General features: G+C 53.5%; 1 protein-coding gene across 8 annotated transcripts in view; it reads right to left on the reverse strand.

Annotated features, from left to right (window-relative positions):
• Positions 1–1,107: 1,107 nt before the first annotated feature.
• Positions 1,108–15,265, reverse strand: part of CTIF (cap binding complex dependent translation initiation factor) — a 340,186-nt gene continuing 326,028 nt past the window's right edge. For 7 of the 8 annotated variants that reach the window (XM_033177797.1, XM_033177791.1, XM_033177792.1 and 4 more), the window contains 2 exons: positions 6,679–6,732; positions 1,108–4,966 (listed from right to left, as the gene is read on the reverse strand). In XM_033177797.1, the coding sequence (XP_033033688.1) occupies positions 4,751–4,966; positions 6,679–6,732 (270 nt within the window). In that variant the 3' untranslated portion in view covers positions 1,108–4,750. The remainder of the gene's footprint in view (positions 4,967–6,678; positions 6,733–15,265) is intronic. The other variant, XR_004429165.1, reaches the window with a different exon arrangement.

The raw sequence follows: 15,265 nt of genomic DNA on the forward strand, positions 1-15,265 counted from the left end.
TCAAGGCGGGCAGATTGCCTGAGCTCAGGAGTTCAAGACCAGTCCGGGCAACATGGTGAAACCCTGTCTCTACTAAAATATAAAAAATTAGCCAGGCTTGGTGGTGTGTGCCTGCAATCCCAGCTACTCGGGAGGCTGAGGCAGGAGAATTGCTTGAACCTGGGAAGCAGAGGTTGCAATGAGCTGAGATCACGCCATTGCACTCCAGGTTGGATGACAGAGCAAGAATCCATCTCAAAAAAAACAAAAAAAAAATTGGCCTGCCACATACCTCAATTGTTTAATTAAGACGTTCTCTCTCTCTATGCAGTCTGTGGACTTCTGGCTGTCCCTGTCAGTGTCATGGTGGGTGTGTGACTCAGTGAAGGGCAATGCCCGAATCTCAACATGGCTTCACCCGGCTCCTGGGAGGCCCTGGCCGCCACTGTAGCCAGGCCAGGGAAGGATGAAGGGGGTTGGTGCTCTGGTGCGACCCCCACAAGGATCTGAAGGACCGGCAAGTTCTAGCAAGAAAGAATCCCCAAGGAGAGGGGAGCGCTACCAGGAAGCAGTGTCCCTAGTGCCTTGCCACGGGCAGGATTGTGCAAAACAGGAGACATATCATCACAGGAAAAGAAATCACTGGGCCCTTTGGGAACTCTTTGATGAAAGACTCATTTGACCAACTGGGACTGGATAGCCACTTGCTGTTGATTTTTGGAAGCCACTGGGCCCAAATCTCAGCCCTCTTGAAATGACTCATTGCCAAATGCCACAGTGACATTTCCAGGGAAGGGGTAGGTTTGGGGCGGGGGGGGGACGGTTAAACCAAACCTTTAGTGCAAAAGCCATTTTACCCAGGACTGGCTTAATCGCACCACTTTGGATAGGTCAGAGTTCCCAGTTTTGGGGGACGTAAGTCTCCTTCACCCACGGTCTCCTGGACCAACTTCTTGCTAAGGCCTCAGATTCTGCCCCTGCTGCCCACAGCAGCTACACTGTGGGGAATCTTCCCCTCAGCTCATCTCCTGGGCCAGCTCCTGGAGGTCCTGCTGGTACAGCTGAGGCACATGAGCCTGGGGAAAAGATTTCTTTTGCTGAACACACAAAGAGCACAGAATCTGAGCATTTTGTTTTTGGTGGTGTTTATTTCTTTAAACCCACTCGTAGTTTGGGTTCAGCCGGAAAGCAGGACACACCGACAGAGGGAGGGTGGTCGCGTTAGCGGGGTTCCGCGGCAGCTTTGGCGGGAAGCCCCAGGCCCCTGCTCCAGGGAGGTAGGTCCCATCGCCCGCCCCCAGCCGGCTCAGGGAGGCGGGCAGCCCTTCCATGCGAGTGTTCCGAACAGAGGAAAGTTGTCTTTCTCCTGATCTGCGTCCTCAAAGGCCCAGCCAACAGTTTCCCCACACAGTGCCCTGCAGCTGACGGACACGACTTCCCGGGCAGGCCTGAGAGTCTGTCTGACAAGGAACACGGGCGGCGTCTGATGCCAGAAAACAGACTGGGACTTGGCTTCTTGGAGGCCCGCGTCTGGGGCACCCCATGGGGCTGCTGTGGTGGCAGCCTGGCTGTCTGGGCCCCCGCCCCTACAGCTGCCCAGGCCTGATCCGTGGTACAATTTCCACACCCCCCCACCCTCATCCCTCGGAGAAAATAAAATAGAATAAAATAAAAATCAGAATAAATACCGACTCGGCCAACATTTACATTTACATGAATGGACAGGACGATCCCCAAACGGTGAAGGTTTACAGACTGGTCAAGGAAGGACAAACAGACAGAACGGGGTCTGAGGGTGCACACTCCCCGGGAGGGCGGCGGGGCTCCCGGCCTCGTCCGGGTGAGGTTGGGAGCCTCGCTGGGGCTGCAGTCCCAGAGCTTCGGCAAAGCCACCAGGCCGTGGGGAGCAGGGCTGTGGCAAGCAGGCCGCCTCGGAGAAAAACAATGACTAACTCATCCTGACAGGCAGTGGGGAGACTGAGACAGGATCAACATCAGATGGCTGGACCGCCTCTTCCATGCGCCAAGAACCGCGGGCGAGGGGAAAGCAACGCAAGCCTTAGAAATGCAATATCCAGCTCTGCCTCTCATCACGTACATTCAGAGGTTAACTCGGATGTGGCCTTCCTCATGCCGCAGAGAGGGGACGGGGCTTGGGGAGGGGGTCAGGGGTCTGTGGGGCGTCCACTTCTGTCCTACAGCTCCTGTCTCAGTAGTCTCCCTTGGGAAGCTGCCTCAGGGTCTCAAATTTTAGGCTTGACTGTTGTTTCTTAAAAAAAAAAAAAAAAAAGTCTTAACGTTTTCCTTCCATGACTGAAAAAGGAGCAGCAACCTGCATTTAGAAAAACAGTTTAAAATGTTGTTCAGGATGGCTAGGAAGCGCTTCAAGCAGTGGAATAAACTAGGCAAACAGTACGTCTGGAGCCACCGTGACACGACATGTAATTAAAAATATATTTATATATGTATACATATTTATATTTCACTTCTTCACACTCTGGTCCTAATAGCCAAGGGGGAGATGCCCCTGTGGCCAGGCCACCAAGGAGCCCGTTCGGAGGAAGGAGTGTCAGGCCCCAAGGTACCCACAACACAGCCCCCTCCACACAGTGTTTTGGAGCGTCCTGCATGAAGCTTGCTCTGAGCTCACCATAGGGTCTAGGAGACCCCACTCCCCTGCCTGCTCCCTGACCTGAGCTCCCACTCCCAGGTCTCTCCTCTCTTTGGGGGCCTTGCCTCCTCCTAGCGGACGCACCCCACACACTTCAGGGAGGCAGGGGCCGCTGAAGCACAGGTGGAGGCTGCCTGGCCACGACAGCAAGCTCGCCCCGGGGCCCAACCTGAGCAGCCCCACATCAGCCAGCTCCTCCCTCAAGGCCTCCTACCCCTGCGCATCTGTGTCCCCAGGCTGGGCTGGGGAGGAAGGGCAGTGAGGAGGAGCTTGAGAAAGTCTGGGAAGAAACTGTGGAGGGAGGAAGAAGGCAGGGTTCAGGGGCCAGGGACCAGAAGTGGCGTGGGCTTCTTGGGAAAGACCACCGACCTGTTTCAGGTAAACTTGTGCCCCCCACACCTTGTCGCCAACAGGCTATTTTTGGAGACAGGCACAGGCTCCACACCTGGGACCAGAGTGCAGGTTGCAGCTGCAGGGAAAGTTGGAGCGAACTGGGGAAGCCTCTCCCCACTCACCACTCTCAGACTCAGAATCAATCACGAGAACCTCCCCTGCCTATCACCTCCTGGCCAGTCCGATGTGGACCAAGAGGGGCCTCCAACGTGACCCAGGGCCTGCCCGGCCTCAATAAAAGAGCAAATAAGGAAGTGGCTAGGCTCTGATGTCATTTCCGGGGGGGCTCATCAAAGTAGGTGCTCCAGCCCCCAGAGATGGAGCTATATGGCCACCCCACACCTTCCTCTCTAGTCAATAACAGGGCCTGCTCCCCAGGACGAGGGCCTGCCAAGAAACCCCAGCCTTGTTTCCCGGCTGGGAAGCTCCATCTGGTGACCCCGCTGGTCACCTGACTGTCCCTCTCATGACTCAGTGAATTCACCCCTTTCCCAAGAGCTGGGGGAGGGCTGGGTTTCTAGGTCCGGGCTGGGCTTCTAGGTCCGAGCTGGGGCAGGGACACAGCGCATTAGCTAAAGTCGAGTCCTGGGGAGCCCCCACTCCCGTTCTTTTCCCCAGTAAGACCTGCGTATGGAGCGCGAGACACCATCTAGAATTTTGGTTTTAATTTGCCAGTCTCGTTCTGTGCCCTGTTTGCCAAAAGGCCCCTGGGGCCAGGACCAGGTTTAACTTGGTCCCAGTGGTGACAGTATCAGCTCTTTGAGAAAACAGGCGCTAGAAGCCAGTGGCGAGGAACACAGGATTCCAGCGGGGACCCCCGCCTGGGCAGAAGTTTCCAATTACCCTAATTGGCTACTGGCAAGCTGTCTGTGGCTAGAATCCTTCTAGAGGGGGCTGGGTTTGATCTCCCACTAATCTGGGGTTCCTCAACAGTGCTGACTGTGTGATCACATCGCGGGCATTTTCATTGACCGAAGAGACTTCAAAGCAACCGACTTTTGAAAAATAAAACACAATAAACAAAAGAGTGCAAGTGGAACTGCAAACTCCATCTCCCCTCCTGCGCCTGACCTCCTAGGCCTGAGGCTGGGGGGCTGCAGTGAGGAGGACTCAGAGATGGGAGGTGGAGCGCCAGCTCTGCCATGGCTGACAAAGGCCGTCAATTACGGGCGGCTGGTGGGGACCGTGCCTGCCTTTGTCCTCCCGGACATCTGCTACACGTCGCCTGCTGCCAGTTGGCGACTGCGGCTGACAGCATGCGGGAACAATGCGAGCCCGTCTCCGACCCACTTTTTCAGCCTTCCGAGGTCCTTTCTGACCCAAGCGGTGCCCCGGCGTGCAAGGCTGCCAAGGTCTCCGAGGAGTCACAGCGATGAGATCCCTCACACAAAGCTCTGTGGGGGATGGCTCTGATGGGGAGGGGAGAGGCGGGAGTGAGGAAGGGGAGGACCAGGGCCACCAGGAAAAAGAAACATGCTTCCCTTATTGGTGTGAGCTTGCATGCTCGGGCCGGGGCCTTGTGCGGGGGCACTCCTTTCAGGGATTTTCTCCCTTCTCCGTCTGGCTCCAGACTGGCCACCGACTCTGCCTGCCCTCCTCCCCATTTCTTTCTCCCGCCAGGGCCACCCCTGTCCTCCCGCCTGTCCATCTGGCCCTGTGCACCAGGGCCCCAGCTGCCCGCGGGCCGCCCGCCAGGCCCCCTGGCTGTCAGGCTGTCAGTTTCTGGATGGTTCTGTTGTAGTACTGCGTGATGGGGGGCGTCAGAGGGTTCCAGCTGTTAGCATGGAGCTCGATGACCTCTAGGAGCAGCGACCGGGTCAGCATGGACTCAGAGGGGCACAGCATCTTGTCCCGCGCGCTGGCCAGGAGCTCTGTCATCATCTCAGGCAGCTGTTCCTCCAGCAGCCGGCCTGTACTTTGCAGCTGCGGACAGAGATGTGGGGTTAGGATGGACTCGGGCCCCACAATGGCCCATTGGCCACCCCGATTAGGTGGGCTGGGGTCAGGGATAGGAAATAGTTGGGTTGTCTCAGGGACATACAGGCCCAGGCCCCTGTGCCACGGCTGGAAGGACAGGGAGAGTGGAAGGTGGAGTAGCCAAGGGTGAGATCCCACATTTACCAACCAATCTGCCAGCAAGATACAGAGAGATCCGGATATTGCCTACTGCCCAGGGCTGAAAGAGCCGTCACCAGGAACATGCCTCTTGTCCCTTTTACCCAAGAGCCTTCCTCTTCCAGGAAGCCTTCCCTGACTACACCCGCACCCTCAAATGGCTCCATGATCTGTGCCCTTGGCGATCAGGGGGCCCTGTGATCATTTTCACTTGCTAGGGCGTCTCCCTGGAAATGAGCTTAGTCATTATTACGTGTGTCCATTGGAACTTGAGAGCAAGGGTGATGCCTCCTGTTTCTCTCTTTCTCCTTTTGTCCTGATCCTGATCCCACCTCCCAGCCCCCAGAAGTGACCTCTGCTCATGCTTGTGACAGGAAGTGGGGGAGAGAAATACAAACTGGGGAAGAAGGCCCTCAGGAGAGCCCTAGATAATCTTAAAAAGCCCACTGGGAAGAAGGAGCCCCTCTTCCTGGACCAGCACACCCCTGGCCAGTGCCCCCCAGGCCCTCTCTATACAATCTCAGTCCCCATCTCTGTCCCCAGCCTTGTCCCATCCATTTTTCTAAGCTCTGCCTTCTTCGCAAAGCCTCCCTTAACACCCTGAGCCCTCCCCTCCCTGACCTCTCTCCCCTGACTTTTCAGGGATGTCTCTATACTTACACTTATTCTATCCACTCTCTGTGTGAGAGCTATTCCTAACCAGACTGGAAGCTGCCTGAGGGCAAGGACCAGGGTTTCTCCTTCTCCTTAATCCCCCCAATCCCAAACCCCTTGTAGGGTGCCCAGCTGGAGCCCAGCAAACAAACTGAGTCCCACAGACCCAAGGCTGCCGTCTAGCTCCCAGTGCTTCTGGCCTCTGAACTCCTCAGTTGAGGCCTTTGCAGCCAGGCGGAAGCCACCTGAGTATGCTCAAGACAGCTGTGAGGCCCAGGTCCTTGTCTGGAAACCCCTCTCCTGCCTGCATCCCACTCTGGGTGACTCTGGATCATCTGCAGAGGGCAAAATCTGCCCAGGGACTGGGCCAAAGCCAGGCTCTGAAGGGAGAGCACAGAGGAAGTTTCCATGAGCAGAGGCCACAGCTTAGGGACAGGAGTGGCGCCTCTTAAGAGGGGTGCTTTCAGATGGGCTGTGCCAGCACTGGATTGCCAAGCATTAGCAAAGCAAAGGGAGATATTTGGGGGCAGAGGTCATTAGGAGCTTCTTAAGTCATTTGTGTGGCCTGCCTGAGCTGGGGCACCGGGGGTCTTGGGGGGACAGGGAAGTAGGCAATGCCACCCCTCTGTCTAGGGAATCACTTCTCTCTCCCTTCAGTCAGGGGTGAGCTGCTATCACCATCAGTGTTCATTCTGGCTTGGGGTGGATAATTCTGGATGCAGAAGTCCATGCCCACTCCTGAAGCCATCCCCCTACCTTCCCCTGGAGTTGTAAATGCCTCCAACAACACTTGGGCCCCTAGAACTGTTAAGGCATGAGAGATGCACCAGCTCTGAGGTTGAGGATGTCGAAGCCCCACCGCTTACCTCCATAGAGCAGCAAAGGACAGCATCTTCCTTCACATCCTGAGATTGCAAGAGCTGTGGAAGAGAGGGGCAGAGAGCGCCACTGAAGGAGACATGCTGGCTACTAGCCCCTATAGCTCCTTGCAGCCCCTGCCGACCTGCAGCCCCAGCCCTGATGCAGCCTGTAACAAACATCTCCAAGGTTCAGGCTAGAGTGAGAGCCCACAAAAGTCAGAGAGCAGAAAGTCAGTTGCGCCGGGTGGCAGTGATTTCTCCGACAGGGTTTGAGCAGCTGGAGGTCAGTGTGATGGTGCGATGTGGCCAGTTCTGAACACCAAGATTCAAGAGGCCATTGAAGAGAAAAGCCTGTAGCAGTGAGTGCACTGGCATCATCCCCTGTTAACAACTGGTCAGCAGAAGTCCTCAGGGAAATGAAATGAGCTTAGAGACATAGAATTGGTAACTCCTGTACGGTGAGGAGGTTGAGCCACTGGCTCAGGTGCCCCTGGGCCCTGGCCACAGGAGGAAGTCCAGGAGTCAAAGCCCTCTTCTCCACTGGCCCCGCGCTGTAGGCTTTCCAAACCACGAATCTGTGGACTTACTCAGGGGCTGGAACTGTCTCCTAACTAAGGCCACGGCTGGGCTGCTCAGCGCTCAGTCCGGCCACGCTACAGTCCATGCTTCCCCTGACCTGCCTGGCTCATTCTCTTAATCTCTCTGTCTCTTTTAAATTGAGATAGCATTCACGTAACACAAAATCCACCATTTTAAAGTACATAATTCAGTGCTTTTTAGGATATCCTCAGAATTGTGCAACCATCACCACCATTTAAGTACTGGACATTTTCATCACTCCCCAGACAAACCCATACCCATTAGCAGCCATTCCATTCCCTCTTCCTCCTCACTCCAGGGCCGGGTAACGTCCCCCGATTCTATGTCTCTATGGAGTTGCCCATGCTGGACATTTTATAGAAATGGAATCACACAATATGTGGCCTTTCATGATTGACTTCTTTCACTTAAGGTTTTCAGGGTTCATTCATGCGGCATGTACCAATACCTTATTCCTTTTTGTTGCTGACTAATATTGCATTGTAAGGATATGTCACAGTTTGTTTACCCATTCATCTGTTAATGGACATTTGGGTTGTTTCCAGCTTTTAGCCATTAGGAATAGTCCTGCCATGAACCTTCACGTACCAGGCTTTACCTGGATGCATGTTTGCAATTCTCCCGGATATTACATAGGAATAGAATTTCTGGGTCATGTGGTAACTCTATGTTCAGCTTTTTGAGTATCTGCAAGACTGTTTTCCACAATGGTCCCACCATTTTACACCCTCACTAGCAATGCATGAGGGTTCTGGTTTCTCTACAGCCTCACCAATGCTTGCTATGTCTCAGTTTTCTGATTCACCCTCTCTCTCTTGAACCCCCAGCAGCACTGGTGTGCTGACGCCAAGTGCTTGAGACCCTCTCTGGGCATGGCTTCCAAGAAGCTCACCAAGCCCCACGGACCACTCCTTCCACAGCTCCCTTTGCTGGCTAATGCTTTTCCTCTCAGTTCCTAAAACAGGCATTCCTCCAATATTTTCCTCCCCAAATAGTCATCGTCAAGCGTCTGCTCCTCTCAGTGCCATCCCCTCCTGCCATGTCGCTCATCCCGGCTCTCAAGGACCCCACATCTAACTCGTCTGCACGAACCTTCCCACACTCATTGGGCTTCACTTGCTGGATGACACTATGGCTTTATCATCTTTGCCTCAAAGCAGCTCCCTGTTACCTCCAGCTCAAAACCTCAGTCATTTTCCTGCCTCCTTCCCATCCATAACCAAGAAGGTACCAGGTTCTGGTAGTTTTCCTCTAAAACGTCTCCAGGACATTTTCGTCCCACTTTTCCAGGTCCCTGGCTTTACTCAAAGGTGAGGTTTTGTTGCTTCCCTAATGGGGGATTGTCCCACTTCCCGATGTGTCATCCTGGTCCCCACTTCCTTCCCCTGCAATTTATCTTGTACACAACCGGCCAGAGTGATCCTCCTAGCATGCCACGGCCCATGCTACTCTCCTGCTTAGGAAATGTTGGAGGCAGAGACGGTTCTGTTGCTGGCAAACTCAAGAGCATCACCTGGTCACGGGGATCCAGGTCAGGCCACAGTTAACTCCTAACACACAACTAAAGGGAGCCCAGTAACCAACATCTAACTCAATTCACGCAAAGGTGATTCACTGCTTTTATGGAGAAGCATTTTGGCACATTCCATCTACAGAAATCCTTGAACTATGTTTAGTAGGTACTCAAATATGGAGTGGAATGTGGAATGAATGAAAACATACTACATGCTGTCTAAACCATAAGAACAACCTTCCTACAACTTCCATAACCTCAAAGTCAGTAGAGATCAATCAGACTACAGACTGGGTCTCTCTGATCTCAGCACAGTCCTGTCCAGATGCCAGGGCTCCTTGATCACACTGTAGAGATATGCTGAGGTGGCACTTTGAAAGCAGCACAGATCTACCAAAACAAAAGAGACAAAGTCACAAGTATCTACCGAGCGCCTGTGCCAGACCAGCACCGTTCACTGCAGAGAACAAGACAGACCAGGCCCTGCTCCAGGGCGGTGGAAATGCAGCTCCAGGGTGGTGGAAATGCAGAAAACAAACCAATAAACATCTCTATCAGATGGCGGTAAGGCTGTGATGCAAAGCAGCACTTGTGAGGTGATGAATATGCCAATGAGTGTGGTTGAATCACTCCACATTGTATCCATATATCAAAATATCACATCGTACTGCAACAATGAATACAATTATGACCTATCAATCAAAAATATTATTCATGATAACACTTTTTTAAAAAGTGGGCTGGGTGCGGTGGCTCACGCCTGTAGTCCCAGCACTGTGGGAAGCTGAGGTGGGCGGATCACGAGGTCAGGGCGCGGATCATGTGGTTGGGAGTTTGAGACTAGCATGGCCAACATGGTGAAACCCCATCTCTACTGAAAATACAAAAATTAGCCAGGCATAGTGGCGGCTGCTTGTAGCCCCAGCTGCTCGGGAGGCTCAGGCATGAGAATCATTTGAGTCCAGGGTGGGAGGCAGAGATTGCCGTGAGCCGAGATCACGCCACTGCACTTCAGCCTGGATGACAAAGCAAGACTCTGTCTCAAAAAAAAAAAAAAAAAAAAGTGATGTTGGGTAAGGGTGTCAGGAATACTGGTGTAGTGGCCAAGGGTGCCAGGAAGCCAGGCCATGAAGCCCAGTTAGCATGGTCCCGGCAGAAGGCTTGGGGTGGGTGAGCTCATGGTCCATGGAGGAGGCCAGTGTCAGGGTGAAGAGCACGTGGGAGAGACTTAGGAGAAGAGGTCAGGGAGGCAGCAGGCCCAGGGCCCATTAGGCAAGACTCTGGGTTTTACTCTGAGCAATGTGAGGGGCCCTGTGAGGGGGTCTTCTGTTTTTATTTTAGAGACAGAGTCTTGCTCTGTTGCCTAGGTTGAAGTGTAGTGGCTCTAACACAGCTCACTGTAACCTCAAACTCTTAGGCTCAAGTAATCCTCTGTCCTCAGCCTCCTGTGTCAATGGGACCACAGGTGCAGGCCATCATGCCCTGCTTATTTTTTAATTTTTTGTAGAGATAGGGTCTCTCTCTGTTGCCCAGGCTGATCTTGAACTCCTGGCCTCAAGTGATCCTCTTGCCTCGGCCTCCCAAAGCATTGAGATTATAGGTGAGAGCCACCATGCTTGGCCTGGTTTATGTCTTAAGGGGACCATTCTGCCTGCTGTAGGAGGGAGGGGTGGACATTGAGGGACCTGACCAGGCATGGTGGCAATGTGGCCTAGGGCAGCAGTGGGAGCAAAGAGCAAGAGGGGTCAGGCCTGTACACATTTGCCTCCAGAGTGGATGGAGAAGGTGAGAGCTTGGGGCCAGGGAGAATCGTTTCTACTTCAGGCTCCTCTTTGGCTAAAGCCATGGGTTTCCATGACTTCTTCCCACGCAAGTTTAAGGGCCGCACTTCATAGCTGGTGTTTAGACTCCAAATGACTTTATATCTTTGGGGCTGTCCATCTTCTCTCCATCCTTCAAGGCTGGGTCACTTCCCAGCTGTTCCTCAGACCCTTCCTGACAATCCCAGACCCTGCCCTCCCTTCTTCTCACGCTCAGGCACTCCTGCTTTCCGCCCCCATGCACATTCCACACAAGTGAAGACATTTTCCAGGGTGAACTGTCGGCTTCTTGAAGGCAGGGACAGTGCCAAATTCATCTTTGCTGCCCTTTAACCCCAAGCAATGCCTCTGGCAACAGTGGGGATTCGTGAACTGTTGGTCAACATGATTTATGTGTATCTTTTTTGCATTTTTAAAAGGAAGGGTAGAGGGTGAGAAGAGGGTACAAGATGGCATTTTGAGGGCATATCCTCATTTACTCACTGAGAGCTGGAGCCAAAGTTTTGATCTGGGCATGCTATAGTCAAGAAGGAGAGGCAAAAGCACACCAGCCAACCCTGGGGACTGGTCATGTTGCTGGCTCAAAATCCACATTCTGCACATCCTTAATTCTTCCTGTCTCCTGTCATGTTACATCCATCCACCCAGCCGAGGGGCCCCACAGCAGGACCTACAGCATGCACCACAGGAGCTGAGGACCCACGGCAGGAAACTCGTGTGCAGGTTCCAGGGCTGCAGGAGTGCTTGACTGGCCAGAGCCACTTTCAGGGACCAGACCTCATTCTCCTCGGTAACTGGGTCAGAACTGGCCTGAGAACTGGGTTTGCAGCAGACACATAGAAAAGAAATCATTTTGGGATGAGTGAGCCGAGGTGGGCCTTCAACTGCTCAAATGATGAGCAGGTGGAGAGCAAGGGTCAACCCAGGAGAGGGAACAGTGTGGGCTGCACATTTGACAGGCACTGAGGACCCTCGGGGTCTCGCATCCCACCCACACATTTCCAGCTCTGGGCCTCTGCATACTTGTCGCTGGAAATTTGTGGCCACCGCAGATCCACAGACCTCACTCTCTCATCCTATGCAGGGCCCTGCCCAAACATCCCCAGGACAGACAGGCCTTCCCTGAGCAGCCACCATCCCCCACTTACCTCCCAGCTCACCCCTTTCTGCGGCCCCTGACAAATTATGTACTTGTTTGCCTATTGCCCGTCTCCCTGCTCTAGAAGGCAAGCTCCATGAGGGTAGGGTGACGTCGGTCCACTGCTCTCCCCAACATCTGGTACACGTTGGAAAATATTTGCTAAGAAACATGCTTTGGGAGGCAGAGAGAAAACTCGCATAGCTGAGAGTCTGCGAGAGGAAAGGAAAGTGCTCACCCAGAGAGAATGCTTGCAAGGCCCTCTGATGCACATACCTTTGAAAAGATGAGAGTGAGGGGGATGTGGATACCTACCCCCTCCCCATACCCCTCTCACCAGAAGGGACACGGCACAGAATTATTATTGATGTGTCTGCAAACATCGAGTGCTTGTAGAAATACAAGCTGGTGTCACTCTATAGATGGCAATTTGGTGATAATCATCAATAATAGAAGTGTCCACACCCTCTGACCCAGCAATATTACTTCTAGGAATTTATCCCACACATATAACCACACACACGCCATACAACACGTGTCCACTAGTTGCTATACTATTATTAGAGCAAAAGATTGAAAGTAACCTGGACCTCCCCCAACAAGGGGACTGGTTAAGTAGTTCCAGTATGCCCATGTGGGCCACTCTGGGGCAGCGACCCCTCTCCTGCACTGGGGTCTGCGGATCCCCAAGGAGAACCAAGGGAGGCTTCCACCAGTCGGTGCCTGGGGGACCTTCTTGGGCCATAGGCAAGGGTCTCGTTCATCTAGAGGATCCAGGAGACCAGGGTGAAGACCAGGAAGTGGGTTCTGGAAAAAGTTGGAGGTGGGGGTTGTGACTCATCCTGCAGCAAGCCTACCTGAGTCATGGGGTCCAACATCCAACTGCGAGGGGCCGGTTCAGGGCCTGGGAGAGTCCTGTGACTGTCTGGGAATGGGATCGGAGGGAAAGGTGGGCCTAATCACACTTACTCAGCAGGGAAAATGGGGACTAACATTAGGAGAATTCTGTGTGGTCTTGCTGGAATTTATTTTTTTTTTTAAGACAGGGTCTCACTCTGTCCCCCAGGGTATAGTGCAGTGGTACAATCATAGCTCACTGTAGCCTCAACCTCCCAAGTAACTGGGAGCAGGGGTGCACCACCATGCCTGGCTAATTTAAAAAAAATTTTTTTACTAGAGACGAGGTCCCACTATGTTGCCCAGGCTGGTTTTGAACTCCTGAGCTCAAGTGATCCTCCCACCTTGGCCTTCCAAAGTGCTGGGTAAATTATAGGCATGAACGACCCTGCCTAGTCTGGAACTTCTTTCTTATAGTAAATTTCCCTCATATGCTTTCCCAGGGTGCTTAGCAGGAAAAAAATCCTTAAAATAAAAATTGCTGGTAGAAATCACAAGAAAGGGGGAAGGTAAGTATCTGGTGGGAATGAAACTCCAGACAGAGTGGGTGGTGGCCCTGGGTGGGGAAGAGGCAGAACCCGGGAGCTGATGGGGAGGAACGGAGGGTGGTTGGGGACGCAGCCGCAGGCGGGTGTCGCTGGCTGACACAGTGGGGCTGCTCAGTCAATGCTTCTCCCAGGGAGGGAGGTGCGCCTGGGGCCATGGTGTGTCCTGAGACCAGCTTCTCAGGGGGCTGTCGTCCCTCGCCTGGGCCTGCCAGGCACTAAAGGCTCTCAATGTGGCTGTGTCTCCCTCTGAGGAGAGAGGGAGATGCTGACACGGCTGCATGGAAGGCTCCCGGAGCCTCAAGGGTGTTGACAGTGAGCGCTTCGCCCTGACAGTCAGGGATCTCCTCCTCATCTCTTCTGCAGCCCACAGCCTGCGTGTCTTCCACTTTCCGTGATGGGGCTGCTTGGGCCTGCAGAGCGGTTCCGCAGTCTCCCTGCTCTTTCTCGTCCCTTCTCCTATCTTTGTGACTTCCCCTTCCCGTGCCTTCTTCCCTGGGCATGCCCAAACTCCCCGCAGGCAGGCTCCTGGGGTCACTGCCCCTGCTCCCCCTACTACCGCAACTCCTGCCAGGGCAGAGGACAGACTGCCCAGGGCCCTAAGGCAGAGCTGGGGACGGGTTTTCAACCCCAGAGCCTCCCTTCCAACCTTATCTTTCTCTGGGTTGTTTGGGAAAGTCTGCACGAAGCCAAAAATCACATTGTGCGAGAGGCCCTCTTGCAAACGGCCTGCTGGGTTTTCTCAAGGAAGTCAGGGAAGGAGTTTCTCATCTTACTTGTCCCTCCCAGTTGCTGGAACGCAGAGAGCACAGGAAGGGTCTTGGTGGCTGCAGACCGTGTCCTGTCCTCCCCGCACACACCTGCTTGGTTGCTGACTTTTGAGAATGGATTCTTAGACCCTTTGGGGTGAAGGGATGGTGGAGGATGCTCCCTCAACCTCTCCTCGGACAGGGCACACGGCTGAAGGCCCCACCTGCTGCTCTGTGGCATAACAAGGGTCTGGCCTGCCTCCTCCAGGGGGCCCTTGGCACAACTCCAAAGGCTTCCTCCCTGGGCCCCCGTCAGTGCCATCGCCCTCCTGGTCTCCCCATGCTTCAGGGTGACCACTGGCTGCCCAGAAACCCCTACTGAACTTGCCCTTAGTGGGTATCATCCCAAGGGAAGAACCTTTCCAGTCTTTTCCATCTTGGCCTAAATGACCTGTCCTATGTCCCATTTCTTCAGGGCTCTGATTTCCTCAGAGACAGCTTATTTTGGGGATAAACGAATCCCTGCCGGTATGGAGGGGCCAACTAGCTCTCTCATTTATGTATGTTCTATTTGGGATCTCCAGCAGACAACAGCTTCACTTAGCTCAAAGACAGGTCTCAAAAATTAGTGGCATCTTGAACAGTGACTTGTACACGCATGTTCACAGCAGCATTATTGACAATAGCCAAGAGGTGGAACAACCTAAGAGTTCATTGAAAGATGAATAAATAAACAAGTGGAAATTCATACAAGGGGAATATCATCCAGCCTATAAAAAGAAGGCCATTCAGACACATGCCACAACACGGACGAACCCTGAAGACATTATGCTAAGTGAAATAAGTCAGGCACAGAAGAACAAACACTGTGTGATTCCACTTCTATGAGGTCCCTAGAGTAGTCAAATTCATGCAGACAGGGAGCAGAATGGTGGGTGCCGGGAACTAGGAGGAGGGGAGGATGGGGAGTGTTTCATGGGGACAGAGTTTCATCTGGGGAAGGTGAAACAGTTCTGGAGATGGACGGTGGAGACGGTTGCACCCCAATGTGAATGTGCTTAATGCCAAAGAAGTGCACACTTAAAAATGGTTAAAATGGGCCAGGCGCAGTGGCTCATGCCTGTAATCCCAGAACTTTGGAAGGTCGAGACAGGCAGATCACGAGGTCAAGAGATCAAGACCATCCCGGCCAACATGGTGAAACCCCGTCTCTATTAAAAATACAAAAATTAGCTGGCTGTGGTGGTGCAGGCGTATAGTCCCAGCTACTCGGGAGGCTGAGGCAGGAGAATTGCTTGAATGCGGGAGGTGGAGGTTGCAGTGAGCTGAGA

This window comes from Trachypithecus francoisi, unplaced genomic scaffold (assembly GCF_009764315.1).
Source record: "Trachypithecus francoisi isolate TF-2019V2 unplaced genomic scaffold, Tfra_2.0 Lachesis_group19, whole genome shotgun sequence".
Lineage (NCBI taxonomy): Eukaryota > Metazoa > Chordata > Mammalia > Primates > Cercopithecidae > Trachypithecus > Trachypithecus francoisi.